We start from the raw sequence: 23,447 nt of genomic DNA on the forward strand, positions 1-23,447 counted from the left end.
GGTCTAATCACAACACACACGCCTCCAACCTTTCCCTTCCCTGTGTCCAGGCCGGCAGCTGTGGGCACATCTGTCAGCTTCTGCAGAATCCCTCCATATCCGCCTCACTCGGGGAAAAACGAATTGCCTTCCGATTCCCCTGATCCCTGCACACGCTCAGGTAATCTCTCCTCTAGAATTCTCTCCTGCTCCTGGCTGTCTACCACCGAGGGTTCCACCACGGTTGTGTGGGCCACCTGTTACAAGAGCACAGATGTACATGTGGCTATTCTCAACCAAGGAAGAAAGGCTGTGGGGTAGAAGATTTAAAGAAAGAGAGAGAGAAGAACACTAAAACTCAACTTATTTGATAGACTGTCCTGCCTCCAAGCCAGAGAAACCATTGCTACCTAGCTCCCGGCAACTCGAGACCCCAGAGAGGGAGTGTCCAAGGCCCCCAGCCTGGCTTGCCCCTCAGACACCCAGTTGGCACCCACTGCGATGGTACAATACAAAAAGCAGGTATGACAAGCCTGAGGACGAGAAGTGGGAATCCTCATACCTGCTGCTGGGGTTTTCCAGATGGACCCAACTGGAAAACGGCCGGGTATTTTCTCAGGTCAATGCCAGTCACAGATCTAACACCAGAGGGGTGAAAACAGATAACCCCACAAAAATCTGTGCATGGAGGTTCATAGCAGCCTTATTCACAACCGTCAAAAAAGTGGAAACAACTTCAGCGCCCACTGAATGACAAACAAAATAACCATTTATCGGAAATCTATACAGAGGTGTATTGTTTGGAAATAGAAAATAGCAAAATACTAATAAGTGTTACAAAAAGGATGGACTCTGAAAGCACACAGAGTCAAGAAGCCAGCCACAAAAAGGCCACACATCATATGATTTATTACAGAAAATGTCCAGAAAAGACAAGTCTACAGAGACAGGAAGTAGGTCAGCTGTTGTCTTGGGCTGGGGGGGAGCAGGGCAGAATGGGGGTGATTGCTAATGGGCATGAAGTTTCTTTCTGGGGCAAGGACATGCTCTGAAGTTGATACAATGATGGTCACACAACTCTGAATAAACTATAAAACATTGAATTGTACACTTAAAATAGATGTCACATGCTATGTCAATATTATCTTAATTATTTGAAGAGAAAAGATTGATGTACACAATTATGTAAAAGTTCATTCTAACCAGAAGATACCTATACAAGTTCAAAAAATTCACAAACTGAGCCCTCACCAGATAGCTTGGTTGGTTGGGGCTTCATCCCAAGGTGCATGGGTTGTAGGTTCAATCCCCAATCAGGGCACATACAGGAGGTGTATCTATGTTCCTGGCTCTCTCTCTGTCCTCACCCCCTTTCTCTCTAAAATCAATCAATAAAAATAATTATTTTTCATTCACAAACTGAAAAATGTCACTTTCCCAAATGTAACTGACAAAGGGTTGCTATTAATATACATAAACCCACCATCCCACCTACCCGAGAAAAACTAGCACAGGTGCACCAGAGGTCACATTCCAGGCTCTTAGCAGCAACATTCTTAATTAAAATGATACTCATTCCTCATCAGGAGAATGGACAGACAGTTGTGATGCACAGACCAATAAATACTATGTAGCAGTGAAAATAATCAAACAAGAGACCTTGGCCAGTTGGCTCAGCAGTCGATTCCCCACCAGGACACACAGGAGAAGTGACCATCTGCTTCTTTTCTACCCCTTCCCCTCTTTCTCTCTGTCTCTCTCTACTCTTCTCCTCCTGCAGCCATTGGAGCAAAGTTGGCCTGGGCACTGAGGATGGCTCCATGACCTCCACCTCAGGCACTAGAATGGCTCCGGTTGCAATGGAACAATGTCACAGATGGGCAGAGTATCACCCCCTGGTGGGCATGCCGGGTGGATCCCAGTCGAGCGCATGCAGGAGTCTGTCTGTCTGCCTCCCCATTTCTCACTAAAAAAAGAAAAGAACCAAACAAGAGCTAAGCTAGACTGTGGCTACAATGTGGCTGAGCCTTAGAAACATGATGTTAAGTGGGGGCTAGGGGGAACAGCGCACACAAGATACCATCTCTATAGAGCTCAGAAACAAACCCGAGCAATGGACTGTCTCCCCAGAGCTACACCTGGACAGTGCTACACACAGACAGTGATTTCTCTGTGCGGCTGGAGGCGTGGCCACAGGGTGGTGTTTAACTCATTAAACAAGGAAGCCAGCAGACTGCGGTTCTAATACCTTCGCAACCTACTTAAGCAAACTGAACCCTAAGCCTATAAACACCTCCAGGTTATGAAATCAAAACCCTGAGGATGACCAATCAGAAACAGCTTACTAGGCTTTCCCAAATAAGGTCATGGGGCTAAGCCCCAGCCAATCACATCGTCCCGGTGCTTGGCCTCCCTGTCCTCTCTCTCTCATTGGCTCCTGTCAGCACTGGGCTCCTAACCACTTCCGGTTTAGCGCTGCCCAGTTCAAATTGATTTTTGCTCAAATAAGTCCTTAAAATTTTACATAAGCCTCAGTTTCTCTTTGAGCAGTGGTAAGGCAGAAGATGAATATGAGGCAACACTGATACGAGTCTTCCCAAGTCCTGTCCTCATGCTTTTTAAAAGTAACATGCATGTTACAAGAAACAGTTTATGTATCAAATAACATGTTCTAAAAGCAACAAAGGAGAAATAAGCATGGAGCCAGGTCTGGTTTTGCCATTTCTCTTCTGGGTACATCACTTAACCTCTCTGTGGCTCAGTTTCCTCATCTGGCACGTGGGGGCAGGGAGAGGCCCTGCTTCAGGGGGTGTCTGTAATGCGATCAGGCACCCAGAGCTGTTCCTGCCCCAGCAAGAGTTTACCTCGCTTGTCACTGTCATCGTCTCCACCCTCACCACCCGCACCCTCATCTCCTCCTCCTCATCTCCATCCTCACCATCCTCCTTTGGAAAGTGAAACTGCCCCCTACCCAGTCCTCTAGCCTAGCTGTCCCCCCTCCTGGACAATCTACCACATTCTACTGGGAAGTGGTTACTGGTGCAGGCATTTCTCTTGCTAGAGAGCAAGTCCTGAGACTAGCTGGCCTGACCTGGTCCCCTCTGCACTCCCCACAGCAGCAGGGTCACAGCCTGTCCCACAGAGACCTGAGGCTTCATCTGAGCACTATTCACAGGTGGTTTCTCTCTGGCAATGATGCAAGACTTTCTCTCCCCTCTCTCCTTCCTGGCCATCCACAAGGTAAGGGAAACAACCACAGTCCTTGCAACGTGTGGTCAGTCAATCCCGCCTCTCCTCCCAACCCTTTCTCCTCTGCTCGCCTCCCTGACACATTTTAAAAACCCTGATTTATCAGACTCCCTTGCAGCTACATAGCCACAGACACAGTGCTGTCCTGTGGGATGTCAGTGTGACACCCTGAGGAAGGTGGCCCTTCCTGAATGAAAAGGGAAAGACTTCCACTCTTCTGCCTTGTGCCCCCAGCTCTGTCTCCTGTATGGAACTTGGACCTGAGGCCTGAAGGTGCACTAGCCACCATGCTGCCGCTGGTGCTGGCATGAGGGCACAGCCTCCTGCTGAGTGTGGCGGAGTAGATGAAAGACACCACCGGATATGACACCAACGTTGCAGGGTCCGTCTGCAGACCTGCTGAGCAAAAGAGGAGCCCACTTTCTTGAGGCCGCCACCTGGTTTTGCATCTGTTTGCATCACTGGAGGCTCCATGAGGACGCCTCCAGGTCGCATAGGGTGTATTCCCCAGCGGAATGCAAACGATCCACTCTCAGAGGGGGGACTTTTAAATGACTGGTTACATGGAATTGCCACATTTCAAACTTCAGTTCTCACACCAGAAGGGAGGCTGTGCCTCCAGGATTCCACACACACCCAGCATTCCACAGCTTCTCCAAAATTCAATTCAGAACCAACCTGGGCAAAATGTAGGGGGCAGGCTGCAGCAGGTTGTGGTAAGTGGGCATGGCCACCTGCCCTCCTGGGCCCTGGGCCCGTGGTCAGGGCAGGGACTGTTGCCAGGTGTCCACACAGAGGGCCTCACAGGGTGTCTGTCCTCAAGAGGTCCACTTCACAGCTGCATGGGTGACGGCCACCCTTCCTTGATGAAGAGGCTTCCGTCTGCAGTGGATACGAAAGCCAGATGGGAACATGGTTGGCCTGGGCAGTGGCCACCACAACCAAACTTCACAGACGAGTGTGCCATCTGGCATACAGACAGGTAAAGGGGCATGCCAACATCTGACTAATTTGTACACATGTGTTGGGATTAGAACCTGGCTCTTCCGGTTCTAAAGTCTGGGTTTTGTCCCTGGCTCTGCTTGGAAGAGCCACCAGATCACAGCTGCCCTATAAAACGACAACCACGGGTCACACGGGGTAAGTAACCACGGGGAAAGTGGTTACTACGGGACAAGCTGGAAGAGGGAAAACAACCCCCCTCCAGCCCTCCCATTCCCAGAGAGTCCCACCCCTTACGACTCTCATCCTGTACTTCACAGTCAGTGTTCTGTGTGATGCCCGGACTAAGGAAAGTACGGGGGGATGGAAAACAGAGCATCTCCAGGCACTCTGTTTTCTTTGGGGAATGAGAGTGGGCACATGCCCGCTATAATTAATGGACAAAGGCATGCGACAGACAGCTGCCCAGGCCTATTTGGCCATGGCCAGGCAACAGAAGAGTCCTTCATAAGCTTCTCCGTTGGCTCCCAGATGACCACTAGGCTAACTGACATGAAAAGTTTTACTTAATGCAAGGTTTTCTTTTCTTTCATCCCTGAGGGGGAATCCTTAGCTAATTACTCCCAAACAAGCGGTTAGGGTGAGGGGGTTGCCAGGAGCTCTGCAGTGGGGGGGGGGGGGGTGCTGGCCTCACACCCCAGGGCTCCCTGCTTCTTCCTCCCTCCTGCTCCCTTCTGCTTCTCCCATCTGAAGCTTCTCACAGCATCTGAGCTCCCAGGAAAGAAACCGTGTCTCCTAAATCTTCTCCATGCCTCCTTTTACTAGCTTCGAATTCCTGCTCTAGAAACAGTACTTTCCAAAAAAAGAAAGAAATAGTGCTCTCTGAGTCTGATGCCAATCAGACTCCTTTTCAATGCCTGACATTAAAAAGATATGTTATTTCTCTCTCTTGGTGTTAATAATCAGCATGATGATAATGATTATAGTATTAGCACTGCTATGTACCAAGTGTCCACTTTAACACCTTAATTCATTAGATTTTCCATCTTAGAAGGTCGTTCTATGGCTTTCCCTTTTAAAGTCCTTACTTTAAAGAAATCCTCAGCCCTGGCCAGTGGCTGAGTGGATAGAGTGTCAGCCGGCGAGTGGACATCCCAGATTCGATTCCTGGTCAGGGCACACAGGAGAAATGACCATCTGCTTCTCCACCCCTCCCACTCCCCTTCTCTCTCTCTTTCCCTCTCATAGCCAGTAGCTTGATTAGTTCAATAGTAGCCCCGGGTGCTGAGGATGGCTTCATTGGAGTGCATCAGCCTCATACACTAAAAACAGCTCGGTACTCCAGCATCGGCCCCAGACAGGGTTGCTAGGTGGATCATTGTCAGGGTACATGTGGGAGTCTGTCTGTCTACCTCCCTTCCTCTCACCTAAAAAGCAACAACCCTCAATTCCTTTACCAATTCATTCATTTAAAAGCATTCATTTGACTCCAGCCTTTCTAATCTACATGGTTATTTACTTTGTGTCTCTTCCCATTACCACGTTATCTCAGGAATCAGAAATCCCCGTTTTACATGCAGGACATGCAGCTCTGTACCAGCTGCCAGAACAGAGCCAGCAAATTATGCCTATTTACATATTTTATCATATTTAATACATTTTATTTTGCCAACTCCTCATAAAGCCCATTAAGTATTTAATTAGCTGTATTTCCTTTTCCAAGGATGACATTCTATTTATTTGTCTCTCTAACGAGATTAGTGTAATCTCTGTCTTTGTTCCGTCCCCGTGTCCCGTGTCCCACCCCCACCCCGTCTCCCTGCCCAGAGTCAGCCTCACACTTTCTCCTTCTCACTATGAAATAGTTTGTGTTTTCCTCCTAACCACATCCTCATAGCCACTGACTTGCCCTGTGCAGGGCAGGCATTCCAGGACGACTTTCAGAGAAACATCACCTCTTCCTCTTGGTGCTGAGACTCACTGCTCACTTTACCAGCATTCCCTAGTTTAGCTTCACATCCTTCCACTTCTATTATGTGCTACGTGTTCCAAGTTTTATTTCCCTCTGGCATTCATTTTAATAGTATTAGGAGAATCTATAAATAAAAGCAGCTCCGTGGCATAATGCTTCCATTCTTCTCCCCCTGCCAACCCCACATCCTGCACATGCGCCACATTTACCAGGAAACGGGGTTCCCCCACAAGGAGCCTGAAGCCGGGCCTGCTGCCCTGGGCAGGGATGGTCCCCGGGATCCCAAGGACCAAACTGGGGCGCCCCTCTGTCAGGACGGGCTGCTGGTCCCAACTCTTCCAGTCAGCAACCCCAGAGAGGCTGAAAACCCTATAAAATGTTGAGAACTCAGCTCTGGAGAGAGACTAAAGAGATAATTAGCAGGCAAGCAACCCAGACCCCCACTTCCATGCCAGGGGTGCCAGCTGCGGGCTTGTTGGTCCTCGGCAGGAGTGTCCAAAGGGCAGGACTCCACTCATTTACATTTATTGGGACATTTCTCCCTAGGGCTGAACCGCTCTGCCCACGAAAAACTAGCAAGTAATGGGCTCAGGGAGCCATACAAACCCTGTCAGATGTCAGGGTGACCCCTGAACGCACCTTATAAAAGGGTAGGCCCCCCAGCCCAGATTCCATGGGGGTTTCTTGGATGACATCACTGGCCCCATTAAGTCCCTGGGCTTCTAATCCTCATCTCCAGACAGAAGTTTATGATCACGTCTCCGAGGAAAGAAGGGATTTCCCCCAAATCTCTCCTACCCCGACCACAACCCTAACAACCTTCCCCTCCCAACACTTTACTACGAACAATTTTCATACAACAAAGTTGAAAGGCGTGTACGGCAAACGCCCATGTACCTCGGTTCTGCTATTAGCAATCCATCACACTGCCTCCCCTCTCTGCCTACTTGTCCATCCGTCTTGTTATCTGGAACATTCCAGAGTCAAGTGCAGTATCAGCATGCTTCCCTCGGAATATTTCAGCACACACATCATTACAAATGAAGAGTTTGCTATTTGCTTGTAGATTCCCTTTATTGAAGGTAAATACACGTGTGGTGAAATGAACCGATGTTCATTATCTGCCTGGTGAGTCCTGGTGAGTAAACATGCCCATGGGACCCAAACCCCCAACAAGATCCAGAATAGGCAGCACCCCGGACAGGTTTCCAGGTGTCACCCCCAAGGATCAGCTTTCTTATTCTCCACGGATTGTTCTGCCTGTTCTAGGACTCTGCCCTCGGAGCCAGACGTCTCTCCTGGGCGCGGCTTCTCCACCGTGCAGAGCATCTGAGCTCCGTCCGCATCCTGTGCATGCGGCTGTGTCTTCCTCTTTGGTGCTCAACGGCTGACATGTTCACCGTGTGCCTGCGTCACATCTGTTCATCTACTCTCCTACAGATGGACCCAGGAAACTTAAAAAAATTATAATAAACAAGTGGAAATCCCAGAAACTCCACAGTCCTGGGGGGGGGGGTGCTGGCAAACAGAGGGGGAGCCCGGTCTCTGAGAGACCAGCAGGGCTTGGTGACATGTGCTGACAGACGCACTTGCTGGTTTGACTCCCTCAATAAAGCACCCTGACCCTGGCCCCTGCCGGGTAGCTCCGTTGGTTAGAGCGTCATTCTGACACACAAAGGTTGTGGGTTTGCTCCCCAGTCAGGGCAAATATAGGAACAGATCAGTGAATGCATGAATAAGTGGAGCAACAAATTGATGTTTCTCTCTCTCTCAAATCAACTAAAAAATAAAAAGCACCATGACTCCCAAGGGGAAGGCACAGCTGACTCCCACTGGCCACAGGGAGGCCTGGTCACAGCAGTCAACATGTCACCTTCTGCTACGAAAGGCTGACACAGAGACACAAATGGCTCAGTGCTGATGAGCTTCCTAGAAAAGACCTCAGGACAAAGTCAGGGTCTTTAGGATGGACAGGGAGGCGGGTCTGGGGAGATGGCCGTTCCCTCCAGACCACACCTGTTGTCCCCAGTGAGACACAGTCCTGCCCCAAGACCACAGGACTGAAATAACACAGACACCACGGGGGAAAGTGGCCACCAACGTACAACGTACAACGTCTCTGGGCCTTAGGAGGAGAACCGCCTTTCAGTGTCACTGACAGACATCCCCAGGAGACCAGCGTGCTAGAGGCCCTGGAGGAGGCCAAGTGGCTACCTGGCAGGCGGAGCCCTCCGCACAGACCTTGCACTGAGCACTTGCAAGGGACCGAGACAGGAAAGGAATGGCCGCTGGAAAGTAAAGCAAACTCCGAGCAAGAAAAACAAACTGGTCTGAAGGTAAGTAAGATTTTCTGCTGTTCTGTGCAGCCACTGAGCTCCTGGCTCAAGAAAACAGAGTGAGACTCAAGGTGGAAAGTGGAAAGATTACCCAGGTGTGGGCAATGCACTTACTTAGCTGGGTTGGGACCGCTGCTGAGACACAGCTTGTCATTCTGTGTCCTGACCCCCCAACATGAGCCCCATAAAGGTAGCCTTCAGAGTTTTGCTTGGGTGTGAAGACTGTTTAGTGGGAATGAGAATCAATTTGGTTTTGCAATGTTCCTGGTGTGGCCAGATATCAGAAAAAAGTAGAAAACCACATTCCTTGGAGGGAAAGAAGAAAACCAAAGAGGAAAAAATAAACCCTAGAAAGAACTAACAAGTTTGTTTTGTACCAGCACATGGAACTCTACCTACAGGAGCAGAAAGCATCTGTTTCTACCAGTGGGTTTTTGCATCCTGCACTAGGATGAAGGGTGAGGACGGTCTTGGATTGGCACAGTCACGGTGCATAAACCTGTTTAATCCACTGAAACAAACCCTGCGTCTAGTTTGTGGCTAAAAATAGTGTGTCATGTTCCTGAAAATAAGAAATTAAATGTGCATAAGAAGATGGTTAATGAGCTCAGTCATGAACCGTTACTTTGAAAGTGGGATAGAAAATGAGGTTTCTTTTTACAGAAATTAGGTTGTACCAAAGGAACACCAACAGGGGTTTTTGTTTAAGTTTAAAGAAAACAGCAGAAGACCAAGATGTATGCTGGACCAAGCGCAATGGTGGCCAGAAATGGACTTGTTTTTCTGCAGTAAAATCTGTCCCCAGACAAACACCCCTCAATAAACTCTGAGTGGGACAGGAGGCAAAGGTCCAGGTATGTGGGGACTGACAGAGATGAAACCACATGCCTCGGCTGTGACCCCCGCCCAGAGGATACACAGGAAGCTAAACCTGGTGTCAGGGCACGTCAGTGGGTCCCCAGCCAGACCTATCTTCACAGTCCTTACCTTGCACAGAGACAGGTTCTGAGCCAGCATCCAATAAAAGCTGCTGAATCAAAGAAGTGGCGAAGAGATGCCTCTACCTTCTAATGACATCGGGGAGTTTGCCACGCTCTTAACATGCCCAGAACTTTCCTAGCTCAACTTATTTTTAGTGTGTGGCTATTCCCCCTTTTCTGCCCTGACCTGAGCCCCTCCAGACAGCCCTACCTGGGCCATGTTTCCAGAGGGTTCAGCCAATGGGGGGGCAGCAGGTAGAGGCTGCATCCTCCATCATCCCAGCTCCCATGGGTTCTGCTAACCCCATTTTCTCCCGTTCTCCCCTCAACACAAGGTGGGCAGCAGCTTCCACCACTGCTGGTCCCTGGGCACCTCAACACCTTCACTGGTCCCTTAACCCTCCTCACATATCCATGTGTAGCCTTTCATGAGAGTCTGTCCACCTGAGCCATCAAGGGGAGCTTGATGGGGTACAAATTAACACACTCACTCCTGATCTACCTGCCATGATCTACTCTCTGCTTGCTGTTCCTCTATCTATAAAAAATCCTGTGGACCTTTCAAGGTCTGGCTCAAATGCCACCGGTCACAAAGGCTTCCTTGAACTTCGCTGGTAAACTCAGCCCCAAATCCTCCATTGTTCAAAAGCATCCAATTTCCAACTCCACTCCTCGTACAATAGTTGCTTAAGTTCTTCATCTCTGAATCACACCAAGGGACCAGCCCAAAGCCTGGTGAACAAATGGAACTGAGCTTTTATTTCTGAAAACAAGCAAGCACACAAACCCTCTGGACAGTGTTTGCAGAAAACTGACAGGTGGGAGTAATGGCTGCAATATATTTACAACAAGAGATTAAGATGCCCGACACAGAGACAGCACCTACAAATTATTGAGATAAAAGATAACCCAACTGAAAAATGGGCCAGGAATACAAATGAGCAATTGAGAGACTAATTAAAATGACAAATAACTTTATGAAGAGGCATTTAACATTCACAGTATTGAAAAACAAAGTGAATGGAAAAAACAATGGCGAGACCTCGTTTTTACCTGCAGGAATAGGCAAACACCACCACAACTGACACTTTCCAGCCAGGACTGGTGAAGTCAGTCAACCGGGACTGCTGCCCTGGAAAGCCACATGCCGACACCTGACACAGAGCAGGCATATGCATTTTGCCTCAGCAGCTCCCAAATCCGTAGCCAAATCACCACGGTCCAAATCATGGTACTGACACAAGCTGTGCAACCCTGGACAATTTATCTAACCTCTCTGTGCCCTGATGTCTTCATCTGCAAAATGGGGATAATATATACTAGCACCTATCAAAGGTTTTCTAAGAAGATCAAATGAGTCAATACCAGGAAAGCAGTTAGAAAACTCCCCAGCACATAATAAGGACAAAATGGATGTCTGCAGTCATTACTGATGATTAAAACTAATTCATTTTTGTTATTCTGTATCCTACAGAAAGCCTCAGACATGTGCACAGAGAGGCATGAATAAGGACGGTCACACAGCGCTGTTTATAATACAAGACAACTGGAGGCAAAGCCAATGAACATCAATAGATAATGGCATAATAAAATGTCACATTCATAAAATAGCTTAAAACTGTTTTAAAAGAACCAGGTACTAGTGTGAGAAGCTTTTCCAATATGCATACTGGGCAAAGAACAGCTATAGCAGGAAGACTCGTCTAGCATGATCCCATTTTATATGAAACACAAAGCCACTTCAGTTCTCCATGTATATGTGCATGTTTGTGACACAGGACACATGCTCACTCAAGTGCGGACAATGGTGACAGCTAGGGGAGAGGTAATCAGGGGGGCTGAGGGGAAGAAGGAGATTTGGGATTATTTTCTATTTTATATCTACACTGTTTGAATTCTTCACAACGGAAGAATGTTTATATCAGATGTGTAGTTTTATAACAAGAAAAGAGCTCAATAAAATCCTTACTAGTTGAACTGAATGAGCGTTATCAAGTCCTGGACCCGGCGTCAGGCTGTGATGGGGGTTGGGAACCTGTGACAGAACCCTGTAAGCAGGGGTACGAGGCACGTTTGTGGGGGGCTGGGCCGTGAGGGGACCCCTGCCACCTCCCCACCCGGGGCTGACATTCCGAGCCCGCTGCAGAATAGCCCCTTCCCCGAGGAGTCGCAAAGAATCCACTGACCTAAATGTCACAGGGAAGATGAAGTGAGTTATGAGCCAGCCACAAAATGATGTACTGGGCAGCCATTAAAATTATGCCAGAGAATAGTTATGGGTCCGGGAAGTCGGAGCTGCAAATGTATACAATGTGTCCTAATGCCTCACACTGTGTCTAAAAATAGTATAAAATATTCAATACATAGATACCTTTGTGCACCTATATAAAGATGCACACACACACATACACAAATACATGCATGTGCACATGGACACACAGTTTAAAAAAAATAAAAGAAATGGTTCAGGAATTAACAATGATTAGCTCTGGGTGCTAAGATCATAAGTAATTTTTATCATTTTCTCTGTTCCTGTCCATGTTTTCTAAACTTTCTACACACGCCTTTTCCTTTTGTATCATAGCAAGAAAAGTCCAGTAATGACACAATTTTACAACTAGGCTATGTGGCCCTGTGCCCCCTTACATTCTCACTAAGCCCCTTCTGTCTGCTTTCCTGGTTGTCTGGCTGGAGAGTGCTCCACCCTCCTAGTGGACTGCGGGGAGGCCATCGGGGAAGATCCCTGCCGTTAGGACCCTTAGACTCAAAGTCAAGAATACAGCTGGCTGCCTTCATTCTTCTTAGATAAGCCTTTGGAGTGAAACCCTAGGCAAAGGCCTGGGAAGGAGGGAGGATCCTACAGAGCAGCCACCTCCCCTCTGCCTTGCCAGTTAGAAAACCCCATTCAAGCTCCACCTGGCTCAGCTGCTAGCTGCCCTTGGCAGGCCCTCCTAAGGTGGGCATGGTCAGGGATGTGGGCATTGCTGTCAGGCCTGGGTTGAAAGCTTTGCTCTGACTTGTCCTAAGCTGCAGTACATCCGTGAATCTCTCAGGGCCTCAGTTTGCTCATCTGTGGAGTGGGGCTCATGCCAGGGCTCTGGGGTGATTATCACAGCTGGCATGGTGAACAGTGAGGACAATGAAGGGGTGGGGGCTCTGGAACCCAAGGACCACCTCTAATGAGACAAGGTGCATCAGGGGGCAGTGAGCTGGACTGGGGCCCGAGGTCTGAGCACGAGATGCTGTGGCTTTGCCTTGTGGGGAGACAGACACCCTCCCGGGCATGGCCCTGGAACTCAGGCAGTGCCATGCTCTGTAGCAGCTGCAGCATTCTGCCAAAGGGAGGGGCAACTGCCTCCTCAGGGCCTGAAGGTATCCAGCTTCGCTCTGCAGGAGCCTCTGACGGATCTGACACGGAGAAGGCGTGCGGTTCCTGGCTCAGCTGGCACTATGGGGAACAGCCCGGAAGGGAGGAAGGCAGCAGTGAGCACCCAAGACTGTACGAGGAGTGGGCTGCATGGTAGGGGAGAGGCCAGGAACAGACAGAGCAGGACTCGGGGGAGCAAGAACATGCAGGGATGTCCCGGCTTCCGGTATGGAGGACGTAGGTCAGACCAGACGGAGAGGGACAGCTTTGCTTCCCCCAGCCAGTGGGACTCACAGACCCTTCCTGATGAGAAGGCAGTGCCACCCTCCACCTCAGCTCCTGTCCACGCTCCTGCCCAGCCCACCAGGGGAGCGTGGCAGATCTCCCGGACGGATGTGGCCCTTTACGGGCAAGAAGGAGGTTCTGGCTCCAGGAACACAGAGGATCATCTCTGACACTTGTCCTCACGATGTTTTGAAACAAAAGGGAGAAAGTTTAGAGATCACAGTCTCTTTCAAACACTGGACTGTGACATTGGACACGGTCTACCCAACCCCGTGGTGAGGTGTGCCACCTAGATCTTCCCTCAGAGCTCTGAGAGCTGACCCAGTTGGGCCACTTCTTCCCATTGAGCAGAGGGGCCCACCCCTCCATAGTGATGGCTGTCGGCCAGGGGCAGGAGTTCCAGCACCCCCGGGAGGGTCAGGAAGCTGAGGCTGGCGGCTTTCTGGTCCACAAGCAGCAGACGCGGCATGCCGGGTTGGGCTGTCCGGCCCTGCGGAGCACGGCTGGTCTGTGCCCGAGCAGCCAAGGGGGAGACAATGAGACTGTTTCTTCTTGTGGTGCCACCGTCTCGACACAGAGGGCATTGATGGGCTGGTTACCATGGGAACCTGAGCTGCCGCTCCCATCCCATGGAGCCTGGGGCTTCCTCCTGACAGCTGACGGCTGTCCACTCCCGTTCTTCACAGCACTGGACACAGGGCCTTGCGCCTGTCACCAGTTCTTCAAAATCTAAGAGTGAGTCACAAGGACATCGGGAAGACCTGGGACCTGGTGGGGTGATGGGACCCCAGAGCCTGAAGCCTCTGTGTCCCCATTCAGACAGCTGCAGGGCCACATTCCGTGTGTACTGACATAGTCTAGAAACAAGGACAGTGACCGCAGGAGGGCCCTGCCCACACATAAGCACAAACACAAACCCAGAAGGGGCCTGGACTGCTGAGTGTCACTCCAAAAAGCAGGGGATTCAGATAAAAAGTGTGGGTAGAGATGGTTCAGTCAACCGACACGGAGCCACAGGAGCCTGGCCTTGCTGACCTCACTCTCACTGACGTCCCTCCCTCCTCAGGCAGGAGTCACATTGTACTTATCTCTGAGGCCCAGCACCCGGGAGAGGATACCACGGACCCTCGCTGAATAAATGAGCACGTGTCCCCCAGCCCCAGGGAGTCCTGGTGTGACTTCTCAGCCATCAGAGAAATGGCAGAATGAAAACTGACCACAGACAGTGGCCAGGAGACCAACTGTGACCACTCACCAGGAAACCCAGAGGCAGCAACAAACAGACAAGCCACAGGCAACATCGGGCACTAAGAGCCCAGAAAACAGGCATGTCCACGGGGCTGGAGGGGGGCGGGGCTGCAGGTGGCCTGGAAGGACAGGGCGCTAACCAGGTGGACGGGGAAAGCAGCTCAGAAGAAAGGAGAGAGGTGATGGAGGCCCCAGCTGGCACTGGGCAGCAGCGGTGGACCTGAGAGCCATTCAGTAAGCTGACAGGTGAGGTCTGCTCACAGACCTGGTGGGAGGCACAAGAGCAGGGATGCTGGCGGTCACTTCCAGGCCTTGAGCTCAGGCCCTGGAGAGGGAGGTTTGCAGCAAAGGGTGATCAGCCCAGTGGCCAATGTGCAGAGCTGAACAACCGAGTGTGGCATCCTAGGACGACCAGAGGGCTGGGGTGGCCCACCCTTGTCTGAGAAGCCAAAGGTGCCTATAGTGAAAGGCCAGTCGGAGGCCAGTTTCCGCCCTGGCCTGTCAGTCACAGTTTGTGCCTGTAGCAGGTCAGACTGAATGGGATCCAGGTCTCCTTGTAGTCACACAGGCCCGATGACACCGGCTTGCAGACTGGTGCCAGTCTCGAACAGCGACAGCACCAACTTGGGAAACACTCGCTGGGCACAAGCAGACACCGCGCTTCCGGTCAGCGCCAAGGTCAAGTGCAACACAGACATGCTCCAAGGCAGGGCTGAGGGGAGGGGAGATGCACCAGGTGCCCAGCCCTGGTCAGGTCAGAGAAACGGCCTTTTAGAGGAAGGATCTGGGTAGAGGCTCAGACGTCCCGGGGAGCCTGGAGGTGGACAGTTCCCCGTGGCTCTCTGCGCCCCTCCCCAGTCTAGGGCCGGGCAGGAGGCCTCAGGCAGGTCTTCTGTGTCCACGCTCTGTGCTTCCGGTTTGCACCCTTGGTGTCTATAGAGGAGTTCACAACTCCCCAACGAGCCTGTCATGAAGCTGTCCGCTCCGGCCTGACTCTGACCCGGCCGTTGGAAGCTTTCCTGGCTCCATGCGCTGCAACCAGTTCGGCCAGTCACTTCTTTCCACTCCAGTGCCAGTGACTTTCAAGGGCAGTCCAGCCGAATAAAAAAATAAATAAATAAAACCTTGTCCATTTAACTCTTGCTCTCCGGTTAAAGATGTCAGATGAGAGGGTGATGCCACCGTCTATCACCAAATGAGAGGGAGAGCACCGTGACCCCAATCTTGTCTGTATACCCCAATCGGGTCACACCCAGCCCCTCACTCTCCAGTCTCCCCCTTGCCCCCCCCCACTGGCTTGCAGCATAAAAACAAGACAGCCTTTGGCCAAAAATCAATACCAGAGAACTAGGTCACAGGTGGCTGCTATTCTGGGCTTCCCCTCATTCCTCCCAAGCCTCTAGAAGATGCTCGGGTTGGAAAAAGTTTCGGTCCATTATTTTAACACCTGGCTAAGCTTCAGCTTATAAGACAAGCTGTCCACAGCAAGACCAGTTTTTTTGTGCTGACAAGTGAGTAACGCAGGCCCACCTGAAATTCTGGGCCAGGTCTGGCCCCGTTCAGTAGCTATTTTAAGGAAAAACTATTTAAGTCAAGTTGAAAATCATTTAAGCCTCTTACATCTTTAAGGGCCCTGGCAGCCTGCTTGCCTTTTTTTATGCTCAGATTCAGAACCAGCAAATTAGCTCAATACCTCGGGCAAAGCCAGAACGCAAGGGCAAGTATAGTGCTTAAGTGCCACCCTTTGGATAAATGTCCCTTCCAGAAGTGGCCGACGCTGAGCTGCTGGAATTTGGTTCGCCAGACTGTCTTGTTGCCACCCTTTCCCATAAACAACCTGCCTTTTCTGAGTTGTCAACGTCGGTGGTAACAATGTACATGGTTCGAGTGAGGACCACAGCCTGGTCCAGGCAGAGGGTGGTTGCTGGATGCTGGGGTTTCCGGGCTCTGGGCCCCATCTGTCCAAGGAACCCTTCCATCTTCAGTGAGGCAACACTTCCCTACCTGAGTAGTGAACCAGCCCAGCCTGGGAGGTCTAAACCGGGGTTCCTACCCTGGGCTCCAGGCACCTGTGTGCTCACGGACATGCTCAGATGATCCAGGAGTATACGAGGTGCCTTTCTCCCTGTCACATTCCATGTGAATCAGTGTGTCTGCGTGTGTAGGTGCTCATGTGTGTGTTGTGTAGGCATGCTGTACACACCACCATAGCAATAGATTCTGACACAGGAAAACTGCAAAATGCTTAAACCTTATTTTGTATGTAATTTATATAGGTTATACACACATTGGGGACTGAAAGCCAACAGGGTCTTTGCACTTCAGACTTTTGGGGGACAGAGGTGTGGGGAATTGGCTGCCCAACCCCCCACCTCACTTGTTCTGTGAAGTTGCTAAAGGCTGTTTTTTTCTACACCTTCAAGTTAGCTGTGGTGCTGGATAGTTTATACTCTTCCTATCCCCCCTGTTCCCTAGAAAGACTGGAGTCTGACTTCTTTTTTTTTTTTTTTTGCATTTTTCTGAAGCTGGAAACAGGGAGACAGTCAGACAGACTCCCGCATGCGCCCGACTGGGATCCACCCGGCACGCCCACCAAGGGCGATGCTCTGCCCATCTTGGGGCGATGCTCTGCCCATCCTGGGCGTCGCCATGTTGCGACCAGAGCCACTCTAGCGCCTGAGGCAGAAGCCACAGAGCCATCCCCAGCGCCCGGGCCATCTTTGCTCCAATGGAGCCTTGGCTGCGGGAGGGAAAGAGAGAGACAGAGAGGAAGGCGCGGCGGAGGGGTGGAGAAGCAGATGGGCGCTTCTCCTGTGTGCCCTGGCCGGGAATCAAACCCGGGTCCTCCTCACGCTAGGCCGACGCTCTACCGCTGAGCCAACCTTCCAGGGCGAGTCTGACTTCTTTTTATCCTTTGGTTTGTGAGGTTAAGATGTTATGCATGGTGGGGGTTTTCTGCACTGGGTAGAATTCTTGGGATGCCTTAAAAATGTGACTTTGTTTTAATGATCTCTGATTTGCTAATGGCTTCACTTTGCCCTATAAATAGAACAGGTAGGGGGGAGGAGGCTCACCTTTTGCATCTTCTGCGTTGCAGAGTCCTCCCGAGCCCATCCTTTTTCTCTTTAGGTCTATTTTCTTAATTCTGCGCTGTTCCCACTCAGGACCTGGAGTTACTAGCCGTGCTGGTTCGTGGCACACACGTACACATTAAGTGCGCATTTTATGAATTAGAACACCACAGATGACACTTGGCATTCCTCTCTAGTTTCTTTCCTCCATTCCACTGCAGAGGCTGCTTACTGCTCACTAGAATGTGATGCAAATCCCTCCTGCATGTGCAACTATTCACAAATGATACAGACACGCTTAGCGTGTTTTTAAAAGTCTGCATCTATGCTGTTGCACAGCCCATCTGCACCCTGACTTCTTCACTGAAAATGACTTCTGAGATTCACCTCTGCAGATTCACATCCGGGCACTTCCGTGCTAATGCCTGTGTGTGATTTACTTCTCCACTCTTCCACTGATGGATATTTAGATTGTGTCTTTCTCCTGTTAAAAAAAAAATGCCCATGGACAGTCCTAGACTCTCCTCAGGCGCTTGCACAAAGTATGGCTCTCCTAGATGTGAACTTGCTAATTTAATTTGACCTCTTGGTGGACTTGCCAAATTACTCTCTAAAGTGTTACAGCAATTTCCGCCTCCACCAGCCATGTCTGAATGCTCCCACAGCCCCGGATCCTGGCCAACACTTGGCTCTGACAGTTTTCCACGCCGGACAATCTGGTGGGAGGGAAATGGCATTACCACCTTAACCCATATCACCCTCATAACTCAGGGAGGCAAACTGTCCATTCTCGTGTTTATTGGACACTTGGAAATTCATCGAAGTCTGTATTTATGTGTTCCTCTTTTTTTCTTTCTTTCCTTTTTTTTTTTTTTGGTATTTTCCTGAAGTGAGAAGCGGAGAGGCAGAGAGACAGACTCCCGCATGCGCTCAACCTGGATTCACCCAGGATGTCCACTAGGGGGCGATGCTGTGCCCATCTGGGGGTTGCAGCCGAAACCATTCTAGCGCCTGAGGCAGAGGCCATGGCGTCCTCAGTGCCTGGGCCAACTTTGCTCCAGTGGAGCCTTGGCTGCAGGGTGGGGGTGGGGGGGCAGAGAAAGGAGAAGGGGAAGGGGGAAGAAGCAGATGGGCACTTCTGTGTACCCTGGCGGGGAATTGAACCCAGGACATCCACACACCAGGCCAACGCTCTATAGCTGAACCAACAGCCCAGGGCGAAGTTGGTACTTATGAACTCCCCATTTTTCTACCCGGGATTTATCTTTTTCTTACTAATAAGTGATCTTGATAATGAATACATTTTTTGTTCTTTTGAGTTACAACTTAAAATTTTGCCATTAATTTTTTTTTTTTTTTTGGAGAGAAAGAAGAAGTGTGTGGAGGGGGGAGAAGTATCAACTCATTATTCCACTTAGTTATATACCCATTGATTGACTGTACACACACCCAGTGACTTCAGGATTGAGCCAGCAACCCTGGAATCAAGCTGGTGACTCCAGTATTGAACCAGCGACCTTGGGATCGAACTGGTGACCTAGCTGCACTGCTCCAGGACAATGCTCTATCCACTGCGCCACAAGCCATGGCAAACTTTTTTTTTTTAATTGATTGATTTTAGAGAGAGGGGAAGAAAGAGAGAAACATCAATTTGTGGTTCCACTTACTTATGCATTCATGGATTGCTTCTTGTGTGTGCCCTGGTAGGAGACAGAGGTCCCTGGCCAGGGCTAACTCACAGCTCTTAAATAATCCACGTACTCATCTGTTTGTTACATGTTATACTCTTGTTGTATCTTTGCTACACAGAACTTGTAATGTATCAATCCTTGCCTTCTTCATTGACGGAATCCTTTCCTTTGCCAATGTCAGGAATGCATTCCTGCACCCTAGTCACTGCTGGGGTGTCACACACAGTCTTCCATCTCATCTGTAACACACTGTTGTGTGCGTGAGGTGAAGCTCTGACTGTCTCTCCTATGAAGAGTCATTTCTTTTCGTGCTGGTTATTGGCTTGCCTGGCCCTCTCCAACCATTTTTGACTCTACAGTCACAGATACCAGTTACTGTAGGTGCCTGGGTTTGGGTCAATTCCATGATGGATGGGACCATCCCTGGCCAAAGTCAGACTGTGATGACCACAGCTCTTGGGTAAGCTCTGCTCTCTTAGAGCAGACCCTGCTCCTCCTCCTCCTCCTCCTCCTCCTCCTCAGAGTTGTCTCAGGTGTTCTGAGACCTCATTCTTCTACCTGGGTTTTATAATTCCTTTGTGAGATTTCATGTCCCATATATTAATAAAATCCTGTCACTACTTCATTACATTACATTGAATTTACAGGTGAATTTGGGAGGAACCTGTGATAGTTTTCCCACCCATGGACATAACCTATTGCTTCAACATGCAGACCTTCTTTGAATATTTTCTAATTTCACCCATAAAGTCTCACTTTTCAAAGACTTATTCTAAGCCTGCAATAGCTTTTATGGTAGGGTGATTATAATTTATCGTCTCAGACGTTGCTGCCGTGAAAAGGTCTTGTTGGTCAGGCAACCTGCTCAACTCTATTAGACCTAACATTTCACCTCCACTGGATTACCCGTAGAATAAGTTCTATCATCTGTCAGCAGTAACATTTGACTCTTCCCAGGTTGCATTCCTGTCTTTTAAATCATAGTGCATTATGGGGGACCTCTAATATGGTGACAAGCTGAGGAGCAAAAAAGAGATGAGTCTGCCTTGCTCCTGACAAAGCATGTGCTTCAAGGGAGAAGATCCAGAACTTTCATCAGACTTTCAGAGGGATCTATGAGTCAAGAGAAGTGAATAACCACATCTAAATTACCTCTGCACCCTGTCTGCAGGGTCAGACTGTCAGAGAAGGAAAGTAAAACCACCAGGCCAGAACGCACGGGCATGCTCAGACTCACGACCACAGCAGGGCTGGGAATCAGGGCAAGTACCCGTCACATTAATTGTCCATTAAGGGTTTAGGGAAAGTCACACAAAGGAGACTTCAGACCAGAGAATGTGGCTGGAGACAAAGAGCTGGGACCGTGATTGTCAGAGGTGACACATTAGATCACGGTGGGGACACACACAGCTCCCATCCTCGGCCCCACCTCAGTTTGTTCCCCCGTAAGTCAGAGCTGAGAATATCTACGTCTTATAAATGAGTCAAAAATTCTCCTAGCTGAAAAGGAAAAGAAGTCTTTAAAGAGTTCTGGGTGAGCAGGTAGAGGCTGGAATGCTCCGGGCCTTTTCCACATTAGGATTGCACTTGGGGAGGGGGCAGAAAATCTAGTTCTGGAATAAAGAGTAATAGGCCCTCCTTGAGTAATCTCTCTCTCTCTCTCCCTCTCTCTCTCTCTCTCTCTCTCTCTCACACACACACACACACACACACACAGCACGTGTCCCCAATCTGTTTGTCCCTCCATTTGTGAATGTCTGTACAGTCACTTCCAGCACCACAGCCACCATGCTGAGTGACCAGGTGATGTGGAAACCTCTGTACAGAACTGGAGGGACCCTGAGAGACACCCCCCCACACACACACAAACACACAACATCCCGGAAGGGAGGAACCTTCTCTCCCACAGGCAGAATGAGGGCAGCAGCCTCAGCTCAGTGAATCTGACCGGCTTGTTCCAAAGACCCTGTACTTTGATTCATTCTGTGGACAGGAATTGTGTATATGTGTGTGGGGAGGGCAGCATCCAGAGCTCACAGCCCAACTTCAGTCATCCTCTGCTCATCTGATTATAGAAACCAGAAACCCAGGCGCTCTGTAATTTACCATGCACTTTAAAATTCACTTTGAGCTGAGGACAAACTGCTGGGCCACTAGGCAGAGCAGTCAAGTGTGACAGCCGCAGGGGACCCAGCAAGCACGAGAAGCAACCCTGAGGGACACCTTCACTCAGTCCACTGGCCAGGCCGATCCAGAACTACAGAGAGAAGAAAAGGAGCCGCTGCTGCCCGAAGGCAGACTCTCATCACCGGGTGTTTGCCGACTGGTCAAAACAGACCAAGGCTGTACCCGCGGTGAGCTGCCGCTCTCTCGGCCACTCTCTGGCCCGCTGTGTAAAGTATGGTTCCAATAACAGAAGCTACTCTTCCGGAGGGCCACACAGCTGATGGTAAGGTAGCAGCATCTGAGACAGCCACACATACAGAAGAAATGTTACTTAGGTTAGTGCTCTCACCACACTCTGCTGGCTTCTGTCACGGATAACAAGGAAAATACATTTCACACTGAGGACTGCAGTTCGAGCTATAAGCTTTGTAGGAGATCTTTTATCTGCCCTGAGAGGTCCCCTGATGGGACTGCACAGGTCACTGTGACCCTCCATGGGACAGAAGTCAGGATCTACCCCTCCCCCACTGCCCCCACAACAGAGTTGGGGCACCAAAAAGGGTCCTGCCCTGGGGTTATAGGGCCTTTATGCCCAGGTCTTGTCTACTTTTGCTAAGTGACAGCTGAGGCCAAGGTGGAGGCTCACTGGCCAGGATGTCCCGGCCTGGGGCTTTGCTACCAGTTAACACTGCATGTTGTCACCCTCCTTACAGAGATCAGAATCCCCTCGGCTAAGGCCACACAGCTAGTCAGCGGAAAGCTGTCACTGGAACCTAGAAACAAGCCATCTGCCCCACCTCCGCTGCACCTAAAGGGGTTTTAAACTCAGGACCACCGCCTCCAGCGCCCCTCACGGCTGCAGGACCCGATTGCGACTCCCTGGCACAGGCACCAGGCAGCCCTCCTCCAAGAGCCAGGGTCACCAAGGGCGCAGGGTCCCAGGGACGCCGGAACATTCGCCCGCGCACACCAGTGTCCGGAGCCCCACGCCACCCGTCGCGTCGAGGGCAGAAGGTCCGGAAGAGCTGGGTGGGCGCGGAGGACAGCGCCCGTGAGAGGAGCTTTCACTCTGGGCGGGCCGGACAGGTGTCCGCGCCGGGTTCCCCTGCCCGCCCGGGGAGCTGCCCCCGGCGCGTCCGCCTGCGTGGGCGCCCACGCGGGCCACCTGGTAGTCTCCGCCCACCGTCCCGTGCGCGCACTCCCGGGCGACTCGCCGCAAGGAGCCTCGGTCACCCCCACCACGCGGGTCGAGCGTCCGGGACCCCCACCCAGGAGGCCGGGAAAGTTTGGGTCGCGCGGCCGGTCGCACTCACCTGGCCCAAGTTGAGGTAGCCGTGCGCCGCGGCCACGCGGTCCGCCTCGGCCGGGCCGCCCAGCACTTGCACTGCCCAGTGGTTGGTGTAGATGGGGCGCGGCGGCGGCGCGGAGCAGGCGGCGGGCAGCGCGAGCAGCAGCAGCCAGCGCCAGGGGCGCGGCGCCAGCGCCCGGAGCCCGGGCCAGCCAGGGCCCCCCGCGTCCTCGGCGGCGGCGGCGGCGCGGGGCGGAGGCATTGCAGCGGCAGCTCGCGCGGCGCCCGAGCGGCGAGTGCGCCGGGGGGTGGGGTGCCGCCTTTTAAAGCCGCTCCGCGCCGGGAAGCGCCGCCGCCGCCGCCGCAGCGGGCGGGCGCGAGGAGGAGGAGGAGGCGGCCGCGCGCTCCCGCCCGCGCGGCCCGGTGGCGCCCCTGCCGCCCGCACCGGAGACCGGAACGCCCCCACCGGGAACTTGTCGCCGACTTTGGGGCTCTGGGGACCCAGGCGCAGACACAGGGAGGACCGCGCGGCTGCCTGGGCCCCGCGTGACATGCCGGGAGTGGGAGGGCGGGCCGGGGCATCCCAGGTGACTCCAGTTCCCGGGGCAGTGGGGACGGGCTGCGCCCTCCCACCTGCTGGGCGGCATTCTCAGGCCTCACTCGCCTGGTCGGGTTTGACTTCCTTCGCAGGTGGCCGTGCTCACTCATCTCTGCGTGAGACGGTGGGATGCACGGCTTCTGGGTTCTCTGGGAAAGGAGCCACAAGGAGGGACGGGATCTTGGCACTGTCACCCAGGGGAAACCTGATGAATGGGCAGGTTGAGTGAGGCAAAAACAGCTGACACATTAGTTGGGCTCTGAGAGTGTCCAGGA

The 23,447-nt window shown here is 51.4% G+C and overlaps 1 protein-coding gene across 3 annotated transcripts in view; it reads right to left on the reverse strand.

Annotated features, from left to right (window-relative positions):
• The window catches only part of PCSK6 (proprotein convertase subtilisin/kexin type 6), a 102,562-nt gene extending 79,476 nt beyond the window's left edge, over nucleotides 1-23,086 (reverse strand). For all 3 annotated transcript variants that reach the window (XM_066238559.1, XM_066238560.1, XM_066238557.1), the window contains exon 1: nucleotides 22,600-23,086. In XM_066238559.1, coding sequence (XP_066094656.1) covers nucleotides 22,600-22,836 — 237 coding nt within the window. In that variant the 5' untranslated portion in view covers nucleotides 22,837-23,086. The remainder of the gene's footprint in view (nucleotides 1-22,599) is intronic.
• Nucleotides 23,087-23,447: the final 361 nt, after the last annotated feature.

Source organism: Saccopteryx bilineata, chromosome 7 (assembly GCF_036850765.1).
Source record: "Saccopteryx bilineata isolate mSacBil1 chromosome 7, mSacBil1_pri_phased_curated, whole genome shotgun sequence".
NCBI lineage: Eukaryota > Metazoa > Chordata > Mammalia > Chiroptera > Emballonuridae > Saccopteryx > Saccopteryx bilineata.